The sequence below is a fragment of the Equus asinus genome, chromosome X, assembly GCF_041296235.1.
Source record: "Equus asinus isolate D_3611 breed Donkey chromosome X, EquAss-T2T_v2, whole genome shotgun sequence".
NCBI classification, from domain to species: Eukaryota; Metazoa; Chordata; class Mammalia; order Perissodactyla; family Equidae; genus Equus; species Equus asinus.
Genome location: NC_091820.1, coordinates 127,416,253 through 127,438,330, shown reverse-complemented (window position 1 = coordinate 127,438,330; position 22,078 = coordinate 127,416,253). Strand labels below are relative to the sequence as shown.

Sequence of the window (22,078 nt, the reverse complement as noted above, 5' to 3'; positions counted from 1 at the left end):
ATCATTCTTTGTTTGCAGGTGTTTTATTGTTCTAAGTTTAAACCTTCCATGAGGATTTGGCTAATGGCCCATTTGAGATTATTCTGCACTTTCCACTTCTCCTTTAATTTAAAAGAAAACCTTGCATTACTCAAGGTTTAGAAAAGTAGTTTAATTTCTAAATGTTTAGGATCTTGGTATTTAGCATTGATATTCTGGCCTGGGCTATGTTAAGAGAAAATACTACTTTTCACAATCTCTTAAAATGAATGTAATAAAACCAGTCTCTATAACAGTTTTCATGCATTTTGAGGTCATGGAGCCATTTTCTCTGTGGATTTTCGTACCCTAGAATTCCAAAGGGAACCAAATACTTGTTAACATGGCCACTTCAGCTCTGCTTTCAGCTAGCTTGCTTAAGGAGAACTTGTGGAACCTAAAGGTCTCAAGGAAGGTCACTAATCTACAATAATTCAGTTCTCAGAGATATATTTTCCTATACTTACCATTGACTAAAGCTTAGCCTTGTCTGAACCAATTACTGGAATTCACCTTGGCCCTAAGCAAATTGATTTTCTCTTCTGGAATGCCACAGGATGTGCCTGCACTAAGTCCAAAGACCCCTAGATAATATTTTCCATTTCTTGAGCATGTTCTTTGTTCCAGGAAGAATATTAAGCTCTTTATATAATTATTCTCATTTAATCGTCAAAACAACCCAGTAAGGCAGTCTTATTTTCTTCATTTTACAGATAGGGAAACTAAGTCTCAGAGAGACAAAGTGACTTATTCAAGATCACACAGCTAGTAAGGAGCGGAGCAAGTCTATCCAATTCCAGAGCCCATGATTTAAAAACTATGCTATGTCTGTATCCTCATCTTTAGTGTCTGAACAAGCTTTGAAAATGAATAGCCCACATTCATGAGGCTATGGCCAATTCTAAAACAACTGTTCTTCTGGTACTTTGGCATCAGTGAGAGTAAACCAGTTTTTATTAATTGCCTATGATAAATGTTTCCTTCCTTTAGTGAAATGGTACGTATAAAGGCAGTTCAAATTGCATGCATTTTACTTGTCCATTTGTCTTAGTCTGCTCAAGCTACCATAACAAAATACCATAGACAGGGTGGCTTAAATAATGGAAACTTATTTCTCACATTTCTGGAGGCCAAAAGTCTGGGATCAGGGTGTTAGCATGGTCAAGTGCTGGTGAGGTCCCTCTTCCTGGCTTCCAGAAAGCTGTCTTCTCTCTGTGTCCTCACATGGCAGAGAGAGAGGAAGCTCTGGTGTCTCTTCCTCTTATAAGGCACTAATCCCATCATAAGTACCCCACTATCATGGCTTCATCTAAACCTAATCATCTCCCAAAGGCTCCATCTTCAAATAGCATCACATTCGGGGTCAGGGCTTCAACACAGGACTTTTGAGGGGACATAATTCAGTCCATGGCATCATTCAGCAGCTCTGGGGGTGTTTTATAAAAGCCAGGGCTTATGGAAAACTTAACCATCTCAGAACATCCCCTCTTCCTGGCTCGTCTGTTTGGAGTTGGGTATAGTCCTTCCCCAGGTTACACAGACATCAGACCCAGAATCACTTTTGCCAGCTTCTGCTCCTTTCTCTCTGTCACTTCAAATCAGCCACCAAGCCTTCTCCATGTTCCCATTCTCACCACTTCACATCAGTGAGTACTAGCAACACTCAGATTCCTAGCAGCTCATGCCTTGAATCCCTTAAGTCCCTTTGCCTGATGAGTGGTCCTTAAGTGTAAAGTACTGCCCGTGTCCCAGCCCTCCTCTGAAACCTTTAGTGATTCTTCGTTATCTGTAACATCAGTTTGCACCAAAGGCCTCAAGTGATCTTTTCAACTTGCTTTCCTAGTACACCACAGTATCCATTCTCTCCCTTCACCTCTTTCTGTCCTGTCTTTCAAGTTCCATTTCAGATATCACACCTCACAAAGAACCCACTGTTCTTTCCTGTTTGTATTTATTATCCCAATCACTGGATATTAACCATTTAATATCTAGTTTGGTTGGGTATATTCTCTCATGTATGATTCTGTCACTCCAAGGAGATTTTCTGTTCTCCAAGGGAAGAGTAGTTAATAATTCTCTCCCTCCTTCCATATGGCCTACTTACAGTTGATGTGTACTAATATTGCTTCATTGATTATTGAGCCACTGTTTTCTGCACATGAGGTCGGCTCTGTGAGTAGGGGAGCAAAACACGAGAACACATGATTATATCTCTGTAATTAGTGAATAAAACGTGCTCATAAAATTATGAAGCAAAATATGGATAAATATAAACTATTACAGTGTTAGCACTATACACGAAAGAAATACGGAATAAAGGAATGATGAAGCATATTAGGCTCTCACTCCTCTACTCAAAGTTTGTTCCATAGAGCAGCAGCTCCATTATCACCAGAAGCTTGTTAGAAATGCAAAATCTCTTATCCCCCTAAACTTACTGAATCAGGATCTCTACTTTAACAAGATTCCTTTAAACATTAAGCTTTCAGAAGCGTAAAATTAGACAAACAAATCTATAATGATGAGATCCTGCTGTGTCTAATACTTTCACTGCAGTAGTTCTCAAATGGCGCCCAAGATTCTCTGAGCAAAAATTGATTAATCACTGTTTTTTTCTTAATTGCAAAAAAAATGAAATGTTAGTTGGTAGAATTTTCTCATTTGTAAGTTTTCCCCCATATGGTTTTCTTAAATACTTGGCACCTGTTACATTTGTCTTTCCTGGCACTTAATATCTCTTAGTCTTGGCTATGCATGAGAATTACCTAAGGAGCTTTTTAAAACATACTTATATACATAACCAAGCCTCACCCAAGATACTCTGATTTAATTTGTCTGGGGATAGACCTAGGGCATGGGCAATTTTTAAAAGCTGCCCAGATGATTCTAATGGGAAAACTATGGTTGAAAACCACTAATCTAGTATAAAATGATGCTTATTTAAGGAACATATATCATTATGGTATGGTATTTGTTAACGAGCACCATGTCTTTTATGTACTGCATCGTATTTGAGCAGCCAGGTCTATTCATAGGTTTTGTCATTCAGGCAAAGATACAGTATTAGGAAAAGACCTTCTTTGATTTGTATGCCCCAAAGCCTTTTTGTCTTTTCCCTTTATTATTAAAGAGTTTTCAAAATGACTCGTGATTTGTCTTCATATTGGAATGTGATTAATTGATCTGTAATTTCCAAAATTCACCTTAAGTTTCTTACAGAGACTGGCTGCTAAATGTCCATTATTTTTATTCCTTTTAGAACTTAATGTCATCTATGTGGACAGCTCGAGCCTCAAAGATGTGATGGAAAGTCTCTGTTGTGCCATTGTTAGAGACAGTTGCTGCTTTAGAATTTCCTGGTCCAGGAACCAGATTGATGATAACTGTTTTGTGGGACCCTCCTCTTTGTAGTTTAAAAATAATCAGGTTCCTAAATAGAGATGTATTATAGATTCAAAGACAACATTGTTTTTCTTTTTCAGAGCATGGACAGAACATCAGGAATATGGATTGATCATTGATGGCTCCACATTGTCACTCATATTAAATTCTAGTCAAGACTCCAGTTCTAACAATTACAAAAGCGTTTTTCTACAGATCTGCATGAAGTGCACTGCAGTGCTCTGCTGCCGTATGGCACCGTTACAGAAAGCCCAGGTAACTGAATTATTACTTAATGTTCCAGTCCAGGTACTTTATATACATATATGCAAATGTTCACTTTACTTTTAACTTGTTTCTTCTTCAAAAAGCCTTTATTACCTTATTACATCTTCCCTGGCTTTTTCCTCTGTGGTCATACTCAAGGGTCTTCCCACCAATTTGAATTAAATTCACCTTGTTGTCCCCACAAGCTAGCTGTCTGATTCCTCACCTCCAAACTTCTCTAATGAGTGCGTGGTGCCTGCTGCCTCTCTTCTACTGCTTCTGGCCCCCTATTTCATTAGCCCCATGCATTCGTTCTTCTCATCTTACTCTGTTGGATCTCCTGGAGGAAACAGTGACCTCCTTGCTGAATCCATCATGCTGTCTTCCGTTCTCCTTATTTCTCTGCTGCAGTTGACACTATCAATTATATCCTCCTTAAAACTCTCCTCCCTTGGTTTCTGTGATGGTCCTCTGTCCTGACTTTTCTTTCCTTCTTGGCAGCCTAGCGTCTTTTTATATTGTTTCATCCTTTGTCTTCTTTCTAATGATCAATTTTCTCTGGGCCTAAGTCTTTCTCTGCTTTTCACTTATAATAGCCTATCTCTCTGGGTAAGAACATCTATTTCTGTGACTCCCACTGATATATCTCTGGTCCTGACTTTTCCTTTTCATTAAGTTTCATATTTCTAGCTTCCTCTTAGACAGCTCCGTATGGATTCCCCACTGTCACATTAAATTCTAGTGTCTAAGGTAGCTCTTATAATTTTCTCCTTCAGGCCAGTTTGTTTTTACCCCTTATCTTCATTATTCCTGTTACCAGTACCATTTTTCTTTTACTCCCTAAGTCTCCATTACTACCTTTGACCCTTCTCCCTCACTGTATACATAGTCACCATGTCCCCTTGATCTTACCTTTTGTCTTAGCTCGCATTTTGAGGCCATCTTTTTAAACCTTTTACCTCCAGCCTAGTCTAAGCCCTTATGACTTTATACACAGACTATTTGATTCAGTTCCCTCACTAGTCTCCTTGCTTTCACCCTTCCCCCTTCAAGTCTCTTTCCCCGTACTCCCAAATTAATAATCTTGTTAAAACCCTTCTCCTATCATATATTCTTGTTCAGATAGTTTCAGTAGTATCCTAGTCCTTTAACGTATAGAGCAGATGACTCAATGTGGCACTCAAGCTCACACTTGTTGCCCTTTAATGCGTCTTGACGTAATTTTATGTCCACCATGATTCTCATATCCAGCATGAATCCTCCACTCTTGTTGGTTGTTCCCCCTGTGTCCCTTCCACATGCCATGCTCCTAACAACTTCCAAAGCTTTCCTCATGTCATTTCCTCATCTGGAATTTTCTCTGTATTCCTCTTGGCCCAACAAGATTTTCACTCATAGTAAAACCCAGCTCAAGGGTTACTTCCCATGTGCTTTCTTTTCCAGCTCCTCCAGCCCACATTGATCTGCTTCCCTTTGCTTCCTTGGGCTCACTGGGTTCAGAGAACTTGAGAGTGTCAGTTACACACTTTTTCACTTCTGTATGCTCTGTAGAATGTACTTTCATATGTATTAGTCTTGCTTCTTCATATTCTTCAGCTGCTTGCTCTAGACTCAGGGGATGGCTGTCTTTGGCTTCTCCTTTACACACACCTCACCCCTTACCTCACACATGCATGCGCACACACACACAGCCCATCCTAATTTAGAGCATTGTCTCTGTCTTCTCATTCTCAATCCCCACCACAATTTGTTCTTCTTCTTTCTTTCTTCAACCTTCAAAGCTTTGGTTAGCCCCAGCTGGGGAAGCATATTTTACCAGAACAGTATTTATAGAAATCTATCACTTTAGTCAGAGTTAATATCTTTTTTTCCCTACATGTGTTGTCTGTCGCTCAAATTACTCACCTGGGTTCTGACTGCTTGACTGTTCAGGCAGGTATGTGAATATCTGGCCCCATGCTGCTTCACTCACACAGAATATGGAGCCCTCTGTGGTTCAGTCCTCAGTCTGTTTTATTTCTCTCACTGTAGTCGTTTCTTCCAGGATATGACCTACATATCTGTCATGTCCATATAACTGAGTTTCAAGTCACTTCCTCAATCCAAATCTTTGGGGTTCTACTTTACTTCCCCAGCTGCTGACTGAACACCTCTTCTTGGGTGTGTCAGTGTCACCTCAATTCAGCCTTCTCTAAAGCCCAGCTGTCATTTTCCTTGTCTTTTTCTACATCTATTACTGAGCTCACTGTATTTGCAGATTTCTACATTGAAAACCTTGAAATCTGTGTTGACTTCTCCCATTCTTTACCCATCCATGTGATCTCTGCCATCAAATTCTGTCCATTTTCTAGTACATTGTCTTTTCCATCTCTTCCTTTCTTTCCATTACCTTCTAGGTCCAGGCCTTTAACAGCTCATTGGTCTCTACCTGTAACTGGCCACCTGACTTCTCTCTTTGCCTGCAGTCTTGCTTTTTCTTCCCCTTCTTCCTGTACTCTGCTGCCACTTTCATAATATCATTCCCTTTTGATCTGGCCCCAGGTGTACCTGTTCATGTCCCCTATATGAAAACTCATCTGGTCAAACCAGATCTATTTTCTGAGCATATGTTGTATTTACCTGGCTTTATGCCTTAGAACATGCCATTCCCTTTCTCTGGAATACTCCTCCAATCCCTTTCTCCCCATCTGTGCAAATCTTACCAGTCTTTTATGATTTAGGTCAAAATCACTCTTCCTTCTGTGAACTCATTCCTGGTCACTCTGGCATGTAGCGTCCTCTCCCTTTTCTTGACATCATAGGCCTTCTTATGTGAATGACGTAGATGACAATGCTATATATTCCCTTGCACAGATATTGCATAATGTTATCTTGTATTGTTAATCTGATTATGTAATATTCTTGTATCTATTCCCTATCTCTACTACTCCATTATGTGCTTCTTAAGGGTGTGATCCAGCCTTATATCTTTTTTGGATATTTGCACATTATATTGCATGCAGTTAGAGTTGATCAATAAACAGATTTTAGTAAATTGATTTCTTTTTCATGAAGCTGTCCTATTGAAGAGAAGTTCTTAACCCAGGTGATCCGGGGCTCAGTAAAACCTCCATGTTTCTCTCTCTAAATCTTTCATGATTTTGTAGTCCATGACCATATATCATTTTATCTTTCCACAAGGACAAGCTTTAATCTTTTTAATCTATATTTTTATGCAGAAGCTGTCACCCTTGATCATTTTATTGCCTTCTCTAGACCTTTTCTGGCTGCAGTTTTTCTTCCATGAGGTGCAAATCATCACTGCCCATAGTATAACAGGTGCAATTAGTTACCCAGTATTTAGCCCATGAAAAACAAATTTAGTTTGGGTTCTTTAATTTTGTCTTTGACTCACAGATCATTTTTGACACTCATAAAGTTTTCAAAAAGAACCAAGTTAAGGGGAGGGATTGGGAGAAAACTGACATTTCACAGTAACAGCATCTTTGTGTTAAATGGAATTGGCATTTTTTGTATGCTATTTAATACAACTAAAGCCTGACTGAATTTTGTTTAAAGAAAAGACTGCGGTGTGGTTTAACCTTGTATAAATTAATTTTAGTCACTTCAGTTATGTTGAAAATGGATTTTATTTATGTTAACTGGTAAAAGCAATTGTGAGGACAGAATTTTTGCAAGGCATTATTTAGCTAGTGAATTATATAAGCTTTTTAAAAGCTGCCAGCTTCCGAGGGGTTTTGAGGGTTGATGCATAAAGCAGTCATTATCTAACACATAGGGTGGGAGGGCAGCTGCTTACCCAATACACTCCCACAAGTAACTCTACCAGGAGAAAATTTATTTTATTCAGTACCTACCATGAACACAGCATTTAGCTGCGCTGTGCCATTGACACATCTTGAAGAGACACTCAGGAAATAGCAACAGGCTTTATGCACGTAACTCGGCATCTTTCTGCAAATCTCACCACCTTTAAGACGCCCCCCTTTAAAATGCAGCTAACTGTAGGACAGATCAGATCATATTGGGCAGTGGGAGATTTAGTCAAGTTTAGTTGTCAGCTAGATGGGTGCAAGAATTTAACATTAGATAACTCCCTGGGAATCAGGGTTGGGGAATACCTGGAGGAGGTGGGGGTGTCAGCAGGGACGAGAGAGGCAAAAGTTACCAAAAATATTGTTCTCTCATTACCCACCTTTGTTCCAGTAACCCTATGCATGTTACCCCAAATCAGCTTTCTGGTCTCCACTGTCACACATCCAGCACCTTATCTGAACGGACACATGAAGCAATGACAGAAGAAGGAAATGTGTTGACTGCTGATATAGGTAGGGGGCAAGGTTTCTTGACAGTTCATACACGCACAGAACCAGAAACAAGTGGGCACTGGTGTTAACATTTTTAAAATCTGTGTAAGACTATTGTACATAAATGCACAAACTACCTTTCTGTTTACAAGGCCTCCATTTAGAAGTGTGAATGAGGCATATACCCCCAATGTAGTACAATCTCACATTCTACTTTGACCTTTTCTATACCTCTTTTGTATTTAATGTTTAGATTGTCAGAATGGTGAAGAATTTAAAAGGCAGCCCAATAACACTGTCGATAGGTGATGGTGCCAATGATGTTAGTATGATCTTGGAATCCCATGTGGGAATAGGTAAGAAACATCTGATGAGATGGCAGCTGTAAGGTATCAGTATTGCTTTTAGGTGGAATGGTCTTATATTCTAGAGAGGTTATTTTGGTTGCTAATCGTGAATTCAAATTTGGGAATGATAATTAATCGAATGAAGGTCCTCATGTGATCATGGAACATGTCCATCCTAAAGTCCTACCCATGGTGGGAATGTAGCAATACAAAGTTAGAGGGTATTTTTTTTCCACAAACCTGCTGGCAGCACAAGTGATCATTTAGCTCTCACTGAGGCAACATGCATGAAATTTTATTGATTTTCTACCCCTGGCCAGACAGCCTGCTTATATCCCTGCACTATATCTTTTGAGATTCTTAGCTGTTTGAGACTAAGAAATGATAATTGGTTGGCTGCTTTTCCACATGGTAATATTTATGGGTGGTTTGGCCTGTAGTGTTGAATTTAGATGTTGGCGTGTAACAACAGCTTTTCTACAACCTGCACTATTTTTTCCCCGTCAGGCTGCTGGTATGCCTCATACCCAACAATTTTATTTTTTGGAGAGGGAGAAATAATGAAATTAGTATCTTGTACAGTAGTTTGGATTCCCAAATTCTTCCTTTTGGAAGTAACTATTTAACGTGGAACTCTTAAGATCTACTCATTGGTTATCCACCGTGGAAATGGCCTAAAGCCACTTGAGCTCATGGAACACTTGGGCTATTACTCAGTTTCATTCAGTCAAAGGACTTGACCATCTCATTGTAACTCTTCGTCTTGAGCACCTAGACGAGCGCCCCCACGTCTCTGAGTCGCTTTAATATAGCACCTAGTGTAGCACCATGCACAATTAAGCACTTACTAAGTGCCTTTAAAATAATTTTCAGATTTAATTTTTTTCTCCTCAAGAGAATTTTTGCCTTGTAATGATTAAAATAATGATTCTATTTAATTGTTTTATATTTATTATAAACAGATAGTTACCAATTTAAACTTAGTTTTATATTTTATTGGTAAGTCTCACTGTCACTGTAAAAAGTCACAAGCGCTTCTTGGTTAAGAATTGAACTAGAACATGTAAGCAAGTTAAAAATAGAAGATAACAAGTCAGGGAGTTGCTTATTCTATAAAATACTCACCTTATAGAGATTTTCTTTTTTTAGGTATTAAAGGCAAAGAAGGTCGCCAAGCAGCCAGGAATAGCGATTATTCTGTTCCAAAGTTTAAACATTTGAAAAAACTGCTATTGGCTCATGGGCATCTATATTATGTGAGAATAGCACACCTTGTACAGTATTTCTTCTATAAGGTATGTGGTAAAACATTTGTCGTTTAATTTATGACTATTTAATCCAGCATTGGCTCGGCTTAATTGCAGTGTTTTCCTCCTTTTTTCATGTTTCTTTTGCTGTCTTACTACTAAAATTTGTGGCCAGCAAAAGAGAAGTGATCTATTTAATAAATCAAACCAGAAATTTCTTTTAATGCAAGAGATTTGAGATGAAATTTTTAAGTCAACTTTCTTGAAGTATAGTTTAAATACAATAAAATGTACCCATTAAAAGTTTACATTTTCATTCTGACAAATGTATACATCCGTATAACTACCACCCCAATCAAAAATAGAACATTTCTATCACCCCAGACAGTTCTCGTATGCTCCTTCCCAGTCAGTCTCCTGTACTGCCACACCAAACAATGAGTAATCTGATTTATATTACTATATAGTATATAGTAATATATATGGTATATAATATATAAATTCAGATATAATTTATATAATATACACATTAGATTTCCCTGTTTTAGAACTTGACAGAAATAGAATCATGTACTCTTTTGTATCTGGCCTATTTCAGTTAGCATGTTTTTGAGCTTCATCCATATTGTATTGTCTATCAATAGTTGATCCCCTTTTTATCCTGAACAGTATTCTAAACTACTCTTTTTAGTAACAGAATCATCTTTTCAAATGAAATTACACAGATAAGCAGATAGAAGGAGGACTGCATTGACTGAAGGGTGATGAGGCTAGGCCTATTTACTTGCTCAACCTCCCTGTCCTGCCTAGAGGTTCCTCGGTGCACAACTTGGAATCCATGAATATAGTTTAAGCCACTCATTTTATGCATAATGACGCTGGCATACATGAAGGTGAAGTAACTGGTCTAAAGGATGCAAATCATTTTAAGTCATTTTTAACTCAGCATTGGCCAGAACTTGATCTTCTGTTCTGTGTTCTCTTTGGCATAGTTTTCAAAAGTTTTTTTCATTTTTCATTTTCAAATAATTTCAGACTTTAAAAAAGTTGGAGAATTAGTGAAATAATTCTCGGAGTATTTACCCAGATTTGCCAACTGATAACACCTTAGATAACCCAAAACATAGTTATCAAGATCAGTAAATTGATACTAATTGGCACATTATTGACTAGTCTACATACTGTATTGGAATTTTGCCAGTGGTTTCACTGATATTCTATTTGTGGTCCATTTCAGGCTCATATGAAGAGTACTGGCCAGTTAGTTTGTAGACTGTCCCTCAATTTGGGTTTGTCTAATGTTTGCTTAGTATTAGATTCAGGTTATGCATTTGGGGTACAAATACCACAGAAGTCATGTTGTAACCTGCTCAGTGCATCATATCAAGAGGCACATGTTGTCAATATGTCTCATTCTTGATAATGTTAACTTTGATAACATCATTCAAATGTTTTGGAGGTCTTAAGATCCTTCAACTGTGCTCTGTGTAGTTTCTTTGAAAACGAGCATTCTGCTGCTAAAACAGATATTTTATTCTGTGAGTTAAAATCCATTACTATCATTATTTATTCTGTTATTCAAATTGTCACAGATTTGGCCCCTGTGTCATTTCAACATGTCTCCATCATTTCTTAACTTTTATTTTATTGGGATAAGAGCACTTAACATTAGCTCTACCCACTTAGATTTTGAAGTGTACAATGCAGTATTGTTAACTAGAGGCAGTGTTGTACAGCAGATCTCTAGAACTTACTCGTCTTGCATAACTAAAACTTTATACCCATTGAATAGCAACTCTCCATTCTCCCCTCCCCCAACCATTTTTGAAGATGTCTTTATTTTCTGGTACTACATGATGTGCTAGCCTCATCTTGTATTTTTCCTGCCCTGGTCCTGGATTCAGACAATTCTCCAAAGAACAATGGTTCCTTTTGTTTGCAAATGGTATTTAGAAATCAAGATCTGGGTGCTGGTTGTGCTCATTGCTGCTAAGCTCAAGTTGATTCTAGGCCTTCTCAGTGGACAGAGCTAGGAAATACATATAAGTATATGCCCACTATTATCTTAGTTACTGACTTAGCAGTATTCCTTTTTTAATTGTTGCTTTTTGTCCCAAATAGATACGAATCTATTTGTATCTGTGTATATATGTACATACTCAACGTATATATTGGGCTGGAATCAAAGGTATCAGTGTGAGTGTAGTTTATACTGATACCTTTGATTCCAACCAGCACCACAAGGTTCATTCTAACCTTTCCCTTTTCCTTGTTTGTAACTCCTTTCTCCAGTGGTGAGAAACCTCGTTCTCATTATCCTCAATATGTTTACTCATTTGCTCAATCCTGGAATACACTTAAAGTAGTTTCAGAATTGGTAACTCATACTCTTGTGAGAAACAAACTGACTAACTTGAGTAATATATTTGTGTGCAGTTCTTTTTGTCTTTAGCCTTAGAGTATATAGTCAAAATACTGTTACCACACTTACTTTCTTCTTTTCCACCATTTCAATGTGGCCATTGTAATAGACTTAAGTTAAATTTTTGTTTGCATTCCACTTGGGTTCTTCTCTAATCCTGATTGATTTTAATGATTTATTTTTTGAGTATCTGAAACACTGGTGCAGTTACTTACGATGAGGTTCTCTGAGGATGTTGCTTAGTGAGTTAATGTTCTAAAGGAAAGGAGAATTTGGCAACAGTGTGACTTTCTCAAATCCCTCTGTACTTATACATAACTACTTTTCTAAAATGAAATTTTTGAAGTCATCTGTAATTGTCTATAAGCATACTAACAGAGAGAACCAGTGGTAACGTTTCGTTATGTGACCTATTGTTTTGTCTATGCAAATTAATGTATGTATCTATCATTTTTATACACTATATACTGTTGGGTTTTTTTCAATTTTTTATTGAGATGTAATTCACATAAAATTCACTAATATGTGTAAGACTCTTAAGCACTTTATTTTCTTTTTTAATCCTCACAAATCTCCTATGAAGCCATTAGTATCATATCCACTTAAAATAGGTGGAATGTAGGACTCACAGAGCTTACATAACTTACCTTTCGCTCCCCAGCTAGGAGGTGACAGAGCTAGATTTCCACAGTAGGTTTATTTGCTCTCAGTCCAGGACTCTTTGTGCATCATAGTTAGAATCTGTTGGGCCTTGGACTCAGTAACTTAGCAGCCCTGTGTGGGGATGGATGGTTATTCTCTTTTACCCGCTTTAGTAGGATAGCCCATGACCATTTGCCGTACAGATCTGCCTAGCCATCTGATCCTATTACAGAGCCTTGGCTTACCTCAAGATTTTGGCCTGCAATTCAAGCAACTGCCACCAGATGGAAGGAATGCTCTGTTAAGGAAAACAAAACAAGCATTAAAATGGCTAACGTTTACTAGTGGTCTGTAACTAACATGTCCCTGTTCCTAATTTGGAAGATTATTTATGTAGATGATGCCTTCTGTCTTCATTAGGATCTCTGTGCCCACTATTATCTTAGTTACTGACTTAGCAGTATTCCTTTTTTCATTGTTGCTTTTTGTCCCAAGATGATTTCTTAATACTTTCGACCCTCTTTGGCTGAGCTAAGAAGCCTGCCTTCCTCTTACCTTGCCGTTGAATCTTCAAATTGTTATTGTCCCGCCTCTGGAGTGCTTCAGTGACAGGTCACCCTACCTTTTATCTCTCCATTCAATCCTCCTGGAATAATTCAGCCAGGTTAATGTTTGGAAAATGACACTTTTCAGCTTGTCCTCCGGAAACTTCACTCTCTGTTGCCTAAGGATTAGCCTGGCTTTTAAGGCCCCCCACAGTCTGATCCTGTCTTACCTTATGTGTTTAAAATACACAGGGCCTTGTGTTGGTTTCTATCACTATATCCTATTCATTTTTAAATACGTAGTTCAAATTCTAACTTATTTATTCATTCAATCAACAAATATGTTTGAATCTGTTAACCATGTGCCAAACACTATTTTAGGTCCTGAGGATTCATAATGCAATAAGACAGAAACTTACATTCTAGTGAAAGAGTCAGACCCTCCCACACACAACACATCTCCATAATCCCCACCGAGTACTACCTCTTCCAACCTCAGAACACTTTTTTTCTTTATGTAAAATAAGACTCTAGAAATGCTACTGGCAGTTATTTTGCATTCTTCCAGAACTGATACATACAGATGAGTGTTGCCCTTCCAGGTAATGACCTTGGGAGTTCTGACACTTACTTTGATGCAGTAGGAGTTATTGAAAACATGTATAGCACTTTTCTTTAGGAATGTTCTCCAGAGCCTGTACTGTATTCACCTAAACACCCTTAGTCGTAGCAGATGTTCATCCTTTGAGGATGCATTGGATTTTTTTAAAACAACCTCATGTCTCCCAGCCTGGTAAATTATCTAAGTGAGAATAATGTAAGTGAGAATTATCTAAGTGTCACTCTGGGGTGACAGAAGGAAGCAGACTGGTTTTTGACATGGCTCAAAAATGGGCTCTTGAAGGTGCTACCCAAAGAGAAGTTGAGAGATATCATGAATAAGTGACAGCAGCACTCAAATAAGGTCACAGCCTACATTGAAGGATAGCACTCATTTGAAAATATTAGTTTAGTTTTGCCTGAAGACATTAATTTCAGTAGTTATAGTCATACCTGGTGGCTTTTATTTCCTGATGAATTCTCAGAATGTATTTTTTTTAATGTTTGTTTTTAGTGTTCTCCCAGTTAAATGATGAGTCTCTTAGGAGTAAGAAGTTTTGTTTTGGTTTGACTTTTGTATGACCCACAGTGCCATCTTTACATATAGTAGGTGGTCACTAATAATATGTTGATTATTTAAGGAGGCAGTAAAGCACAAGTTGATACTGTTAGTGTCAATACACACCCTATAAGTATATATGTAATAATATATATATACATATATATGTAATAATTTCTTGATTTTTTATTGGTATTAATTGACTTTAAAAATACACTTATTGCTTATGTCAGTCTGTGATGATTTTACAAATCTAATTGGCATTTGAAGTGCAGTATCATTAGATGTTTGGATTGTATGAGCTCATTTTGTCCCTAGAAGAAGAATAGCAAGAGGTTCTCATAGAGTAAGTGAGATCCTCTACTGCCTTGGTAGGGCAAAAGTTTGTATTAATATGAATTAATCGTTTGGTTTTTGAGTTGTTTCCTTACAGCTCCGGAATAGAAATTTATTGCATTATGGTGTTAGGAGGACTTAGAACTGACTGTAGACTATTTGGACTACAGTTTCCTATTTTAATTTAGAAAGTTGATCAAGTGAAAACACTAACTCTTTTCTCTTTTTTTCCAGAACCTTTGTTTCATTTTGCCACAGTTTTTATACCAGTTTTTCTGTGGATTCTCACAACAGGTTTGTTTCCCTAGTTATTTGTTATAATGTAGCTTACATTTGCTATTAATAAATTACCTTTTTATGTATTGGATTGTAGAGATTAGAGAGGTATGTCAAAATAAAGGGGTTTTTTTTTTTGGTTCAACAGTTGATCTTCTTGTCGTGGTTTTTGATAATAGCAAATGTTTACATCTTTGCTTTAGTAATATTATACTATTGCTTACTTTTTGAAAGTTATTTGGTACATCCTGTTGGAGTTAAGATAACCTTAAAAAAAGTATTTTTGCGGCTGGCCCAGTGGCATAATGGTTAAGTTCACACACTCCACTTTGGCAGCCTGGAGTTCGCTGGTTTGGATCCCGGGCATGAACCTACATACCATTTATCAAGCCATGCTGTGGCAGGCATCCCACGTATAAAATAGAGGAAGATGGGCACACATGTTAGCTCAGGGTCAGTCTTCCTCAGCAAAAAGAGGAGGATTGGCGGTGGATGTTAGCTCAGGGCTAATGTTCCTCAAAAGAAAAAAGAGTATTCTTAATTTTATCTTGTTATCAATGTATGCAATGTTTTCAAATAATCCTAAAATGTTATAGTTTAATATTTCATCAAATGAAATCTCACAGCTTTGCAGTTTCTCAGGTTGTTTTTCTAGAAAAACATTGATCTTTAAGATGGCCAAGAAGCAGTGATTGCTATATAAAGCCTTGGATTACTTGAGCAACTCTACAATTTTTGCCCTGTATTTTTTTCTGAACATTTGTTACGTAAAGAATGTGCCGTATGTCACCTTGGTACCTGAGTGGGAGGATGGGTAGGCATGCTTGTAGGTTTGTTTCAACAACTGAAATGGATTTTGCATTGCTTCTAATGGAAATATGGCTAAAGACAGGAGCTCTAACGTTGAATGACTAAGGAATATCGTAGTTAATGTATGAACAGTTCAGTAATTTTGCCAAGCTGAGCCACTGGTAACATCACCACAGGTATTAAAGACTGAATTTCTCAACTTCAGGACATGCTTCATTCCTCATGGTAGGAAGTTATTTTTTTCTAATTGCTTGGCAGTATTTTTAAGAGACTGTATTCTTCTCAATAGGATGTGACTACTCTTTTTCTCTTGAACTTACCTCTTCCATTTGGTCTGTTGTCTCTTACATCAGTGACATGTCATCAGCCCCATGGTGCCAGTTAAGCAGATTGCTTTATGATTTAATCATCTGCCAGCTGTAGGAAGTCCCATCAGCCTTCTTGCATTCAAAACTAACAGAATTAGTTACAGAGAGTTTTATAAATTCTGATGAAACTGCTTTTCTTGAGTATTCAGATTACTATTGATCAAAATATTTCTCATTCCTCACTTCCTTGGATGAATGCACCTATTAAAAAGACAACTTCAAGTTTTGTAGCAAAGTGCTGAAGGGAAGTTGGCTTAATCTTAATCTGGTTAAAACATTGTTTTTATTTTGAAAGGAATCTGTTGCTCTGTTATCCTTTTAAAACATCTTTACCAAGCTCAAGTCGTATGAAGAAAGAAAGGACTTCTATAAATCCAGCTGGGATTCAGACCCTGGTTAACTGATTAGGTTTCCATAGGAGTTGATGTTTGGCTTCCTCAGTTGCTCACCTGGTAGGTTCATTCATTTAACAAATATTTGTTGAATGCCTACTATGTGCTGGGGTAAGTGCTAGAGCTACAACAGTGATCAAAACAAAACTCTTACCCCCAAGAAGCTTGCAGTATTGTGATGGGGGAGAGACAGCCAACAATCAGACAAATACATTATGTTGGGTACTGATAAATGCTCTGAAGGAAAAAAAAATACAGCATAATAAATGGATAGAGTGTGACTGTAGAAGAGGGCTGCTGCTTTAGAGAAGATCATCTGGAAACTTCTCTGTGATGAGGTGACATTTGGGCAGAGGTCTGAAGAAGATGAGGGAAGGAGCTATCAGACATCTTAGAGGAAAAGTGTTATCAGGTGAAAGGAAAGTCTCTGAGGTGGTGACATAGTGTGTGATATCTTTATTTTTTATTTGTTTTAAAGATTTTTTTTCCTTTTTCTCCCCAAAGCCCCCTGATACATAGTTGTATATTCTTCGTTGTGGGTCCTTCTAGTTGTGGCATGTGGGATGCTGCCTCAGCGTGGTTTGATGAGCAGTGCCGTGTCTGCGCCCAGGATTCGAACCAACGAAACACTGGGCTGCCTGCAACGGAGCACGCAAACTTAACCACTCGGCCACGGGGCCAGCCCCGTGATATCTTTATTTTTGACCTTGGCCTTGTGCTGGTGCTGAACGTAGCAACCTTTGTTGCAAAAATCTTTGGAGTATATAAAAGTAGTTAGCCTTTTTCAACTCTGGTGCACATCAGGTGTTCTCTGCAACCCTGGAACTTGGGGAGTGAGCTATGGAGAATGTTGAAATGGGACTAGGATTCAGATTCTTTAAGCAAAAAGCAACTCTTTCTTTAGCAATGCTGGGATAGTACTGGTCTTTTGTCTATGTGAAAAGAAAACATTTGTAACAGGTTTAATAAGAAACAGTATTATCAACTAAACCTGTTTGTTTTGAGGACATTCTGTCTCCTCTAATTATCCAATCTAAGAATTACAATTATCTCTCATGTAACCTCAAAGTACCATAGTGGAACAAAAGTAGATTTATGCTTCTTTTGTTTGAATGAAATTCAAGACTAAATTACACACCAGTCAATCTGAGTTGTTGGGGGTTTTTTTTCTGAATTTTCTTGTTAGTGAAAATGGGTAATTTCCAATGAAAATGTAGTGTTGTATGCCAACAAATTAGTCCTCTCCGTTGAGAGTTAAAAGGAATGTAACACCTTTTGGGGCTACTTTTTAATTTAGTAGAGTAGTTTTGCTGAGCTTAAATCTTTGTATGTGGGAGGTACCTCCATGTTCTATGTAGAGCCGTGTTTTTAACTTCATTGAGAATGTTGCATGCGTTGTCTCTACTGCAGGCCAGAGTTGTGATCCCTTCCTCTGGGTTCTCCTACCTCCTTGTATACTCACCAGTCTGCCTCCCCCTCTAGAATTTGAGGTCCTTGGCAGGCAGGACATGAATCTTTTCTGTCCCCAGGACTTGTCACTTAGTAAGCACTCAGTAAATGGTTTTGAAGTCAACTAATGAATGAACCAATGCTCTGTTCAAGTTGTTCTTAACTTTTTTGAGTCAACTCCCATTATGATAGTAGTTGCATCTTTAATGGTTATTGATTTAAAAATCCATAATTGTGTTAATTTTTGTCATATTTAAGTGCATTTTTGGGGGCCATCCCAGTGGCACAGTGGTTAAGTTCACACATTCCACTTCAGCAGCCCGGGGTTCACTGGTTTGGATCCCAGGTGTGGACCTACACACGGCTTGTCAAGCCATGCTGTGGCAGGCATCCCACATATAAAGTAGAGGAAGATGGGCATGGATGTTAGCTCAGGGCCAGTCTTCCTCAGCAAAAAAGAGGAGACTTGGTAGCAGATGTTAATTCAGGGTTAATATTCCTTAAAAAATAAATACATAAATAAATGCACTTTGTTTATTAAAGAACACTTATATATGTGAAAAATACATATGAATATGGAACATTATTTATTCAGGCTACAGATAATGGTTGTACGACAACTTCTAACCCTGTGTAGAAAAATACTGAACTCAGTGTTCCCATCAAAACAAGGTTTGTAGAATTCCTTAATTTTTTTTAAATAAAGGAATATCTACAATATCAGATCAGTTCTTTACAAATGTGGTATTGCTTCCGATCTCTACTCATTCATACATCTAATATTTATTGAATGCTTTCTGTATGCCAAGTTCTGTTCCAGGAACTCAAGATTGTCAAAGCCCTCTAGCCGAAGACCACTAGGAACACACATATAGTTGATCAAATTAGGTTTATTGCTCAATGCAGCAAGGAAGAGTGTACACCGTGAAGAAGAGTAGTAGAGAGTCTTAATTATAATATGATTTGGGCATGAGTTAGGTGATTTGGGGAAGGGTTTAAGGAGTGAGGCCTTGCTCTAGATTAAACATTGTCAGTAAGTAGGGGTAATTTTTGACTGGACATTTCAGTAAATCTTATCCAGGAGGAGTGGAGACTAGAAAAAGGCTTGTCATTGGTCAAGAAGCAACAATCAACCGTATATGGCCAGAATGGGGATGTTCATCATGTTTGTGATTTAAACAATATTCATGTTCTGTCTGTGTTCAATCGTGACTATGGAGTAGTCGTCCTTTTGTCTTGATCCATCATGGTGACAGAGTGGCCTTATTTGATGTTGCTGTTCTGTGTGAAATTGTTCAAGTTCAACAGGAGAAGACCAGTGCCTAGCTGTGAGTTCCAGGCCTGCTCCTGGATGTCAGTGGCTGCTTTGCTCTTTCTCAAGCTACAGCTGTCAATAAAATAAAAACCCCTGCCCCAAAAAGCTTAAAATCTAGTGTGAAAAGAGAAACGGTAAACATAATAAATTTATAATGTAAGTTAAGAAGGTGATTAGTACCATAGGAAAAAAAGAAACAGGATAAAGGGGGAAAATGTGTCCATGAGAGAAGGAGTGGCAAGTTAAATCAAGATTGGTCTAAGTGAGAAGGTGACATTTGAGCTAAGATTCGAAGGAAGTGAGGGAGTAAGCCATGAAGCTATCTAAAGTAAAAATATTCCAGGCAAGGGCAACAGCCAGTTCAAAGGAGGTGTCTCAAGTCAGGCGTGTGCCTGACATGTGGGAGGTACAGCGAGGAAGCCATTGCTGCTGGAGTGGAATGAGCAAGGAACAGGAGAGATTAGAGATGAGGTCAGAAAGGTAGAAGCCAGACTGAGTGAGGCTTTATAGCCAACCCATTGCAGGAAGTTTTTTTTTTAATGAAAGAATCCACTGGAGAGTTTGAACAAAACAATGACTTGATTTGACTTATTTTCTAATAAAACTGCTCAGGTCATTGTGTTGAAGTTAGACTGTAGGTCAAGGGCATGAGCAGGGAGACCATTGCAGGGTGGTAACAGTGGAGGTGCTAAGAAGTGATCTGGTTCTGAATATATTTGAAGATACAACCAGTAAACACTTCTTAATCGATTGGATGTGGGGCGTAGAAAAGAAAAAAGTCAAGGATGAATCCAAGATTTTGGTTCTGAATGATCAGAAAGATTTTGTTGCCCTTTCCTGAGATGGAGAAGACTTAGCAGGTTTGAGGTGAGGGCAGATCAGTTCAGTTCTGGACATAAGTAAGTTCCAAACACTGAGTGCTAAAACACTCCAACGGAGGGCTTGGGGACAACAGACTGAGAAGGAACAGCTAGTGAGGTAGAAGGAGAAGCACTCATTTCAAAATATTTCTTGGGCACCTAAGTGGTACCAGGCACCAAGGTAGACACTAGTGTTGCAAACATTGTAGGGCCACTCACTGAGATAGGGAACATAGGAGAAAGCAGTTTTAAGGGGAATATGAGGGGGCCGGCCCAGTGGCACAGCAGTTAAGTTTGCACGTTTCACTTCGGCTGCCCAAGGTTTGCCGGTTTGGACCCTGGGTGCAGATATGGCACCGCTTGGCAAGCCATGCTGTGGTAGGCGTGCCACATATAAAGTGGAAGAAGATGGGCATGAATGTTAGCTCAGGGCCAGTCTTCCTCAGCAAAAAAAGGAGGATTGACAGCAGATGTTAGCTCAGGGGCTAATCTTCCTCCAAAAAAAAAAAGAAGAAAAGGGGGAATATAAGTTTGGTTTTAGACATTTTGAGTTGCAGCTGCCTATGGGAAAACCAGCAGAAAGTTGGACATTTTGATCTGGAGCCTGAGGAATTCAGGACCAGAAAGAGTTGGAAGTCATGCCTATGTACATATATTTAGCTTTGTTTTTGTAAATACATTTATGTAATCCTTAGTAAATGGCTACATTCAAAATCATGAATATAACCTGGAGAAGGTGATAGCGATACTCAAAATCATGTAAAATATTAACCAAACAAACTGTGACACAGGCTGGCCACTGCCTATGTTTAATTTTGCTAAGGGGTTCCTGGCTTATACTTAATTGATCTTTGTTCACTGAGAAATCTTTTGAAAAGGTATTAGTTAATATCTGTTAGAAATATAGTTAATAGCATGTAAACATTCTGAATAAGATCCTGATAACAGGGAGGGTATGTTAATATGATGCATTACAATATGTTAGTTTCTTTTCTATAGTCACCAGTTAGAGTGGCCTTATTTACAAAACTTCCTTTGCTATAACAAAAAGCATGAAAGGAAACTGTCTGGTTTCAGCTTGTGAATTTTCCAAACACATAAATGTCCTCTTGCAGATGATTGTTAGAGTACATTTCTTTCTCTTCCATTGTCATTTCAGCCACTGTATGATGCCGCTTACCTTACAATGTACAATATCTGCTTCACATCCTTGCCCATCCTGGCCTACAGTCTACTGGAACAGCACATCAACATTGATGCTCTGACCTCAGATCCCCGATTGTATATGTAAGTTAAAACCCTCTCAGATTTTCAACGTTGTGGATTTCATTTCGTCTGCAGTTGGGAAGGACAATGAACCACCCACCTGGTTTGATTCCGTGGTTCTATTCTGATTTTTTAGCTACTTAAACCAGACCATTCAACAGGAAAATGACATATTTCCTAGGTGTCGGTCCTGTACTTCAATGTCTGTGAACCATTTAATTCAAAATCACTAATTCCTAAAACTTGAACCTCCATTGTCATAGAGTTCTGGAGTCTTAGAGGAAGACACGCTACTATAACTACCAAAAAAGAAAGCCACACACAAACATCTTTGGTAGTTTTGAATATTAATTCTCACCTGTAATGGATTGAACTGATGATAGTGTGTTAGGCTTTCTTTTGTAAACTGCCCCTAAAGCATAGCCTCCCCCTCTTTGTTAGCCCCATTCTAAAACTGTATTGTTAAAGAAAATAATTAATTCATCAAGCCGTTACATTCATTTTGTGTCAATTGGAAATGGATGTTTTTCTCTATGGATGGGGAACTTGGCACTGGCCTCACTTGCTTAACCTGTGATTTAATTGGAATTTTATAAGTTAAGCCTACAGCTAAGGATAAAGATGTTAATTTACAGCAGATTATAAGCATTGCCAAACAGTGGATGGCAAGT

General features: G+C 38.2%; 1 protein-coding gene across 7 annotated transcripts in view; it reads left to right on the top strand.

The window, feature by feature from the left end:
* ATP11C (ATPase phospholipid transporting 11C) overlaps nt 1–22,078 on the top strand; it is a 177,368-nt gene that overhangs the window by 131,862 nt on the left and 23,428 nt on the right. For all 7 annotated transcript variants that reach the window (XM_044763022.2, XM_044763024.2, XM_044763023.2 and 4 more), the window contains 5 exons: nt 3,501–3,675; nt 8,227–8,329; nt 9,470–9,615; nt 14,906–14,965; nt 21,301–21,428. In XM_044763022.2, coding sequence (XP_044618957.1) covers nt 3,501–3,675; nt 8,227–8,329; nt 9,470–9,615; nt 14,906–14,965; nt 21,301–21,428 — 612 coding nt within the window. The remainder of the gene's footprint in view (nt 1–3,500; nt 3,676–8,226; nt 8,330–9,469; nt 9,616–14,905; nt 14,966–21,300; nt 21,429–22,078) is intronic.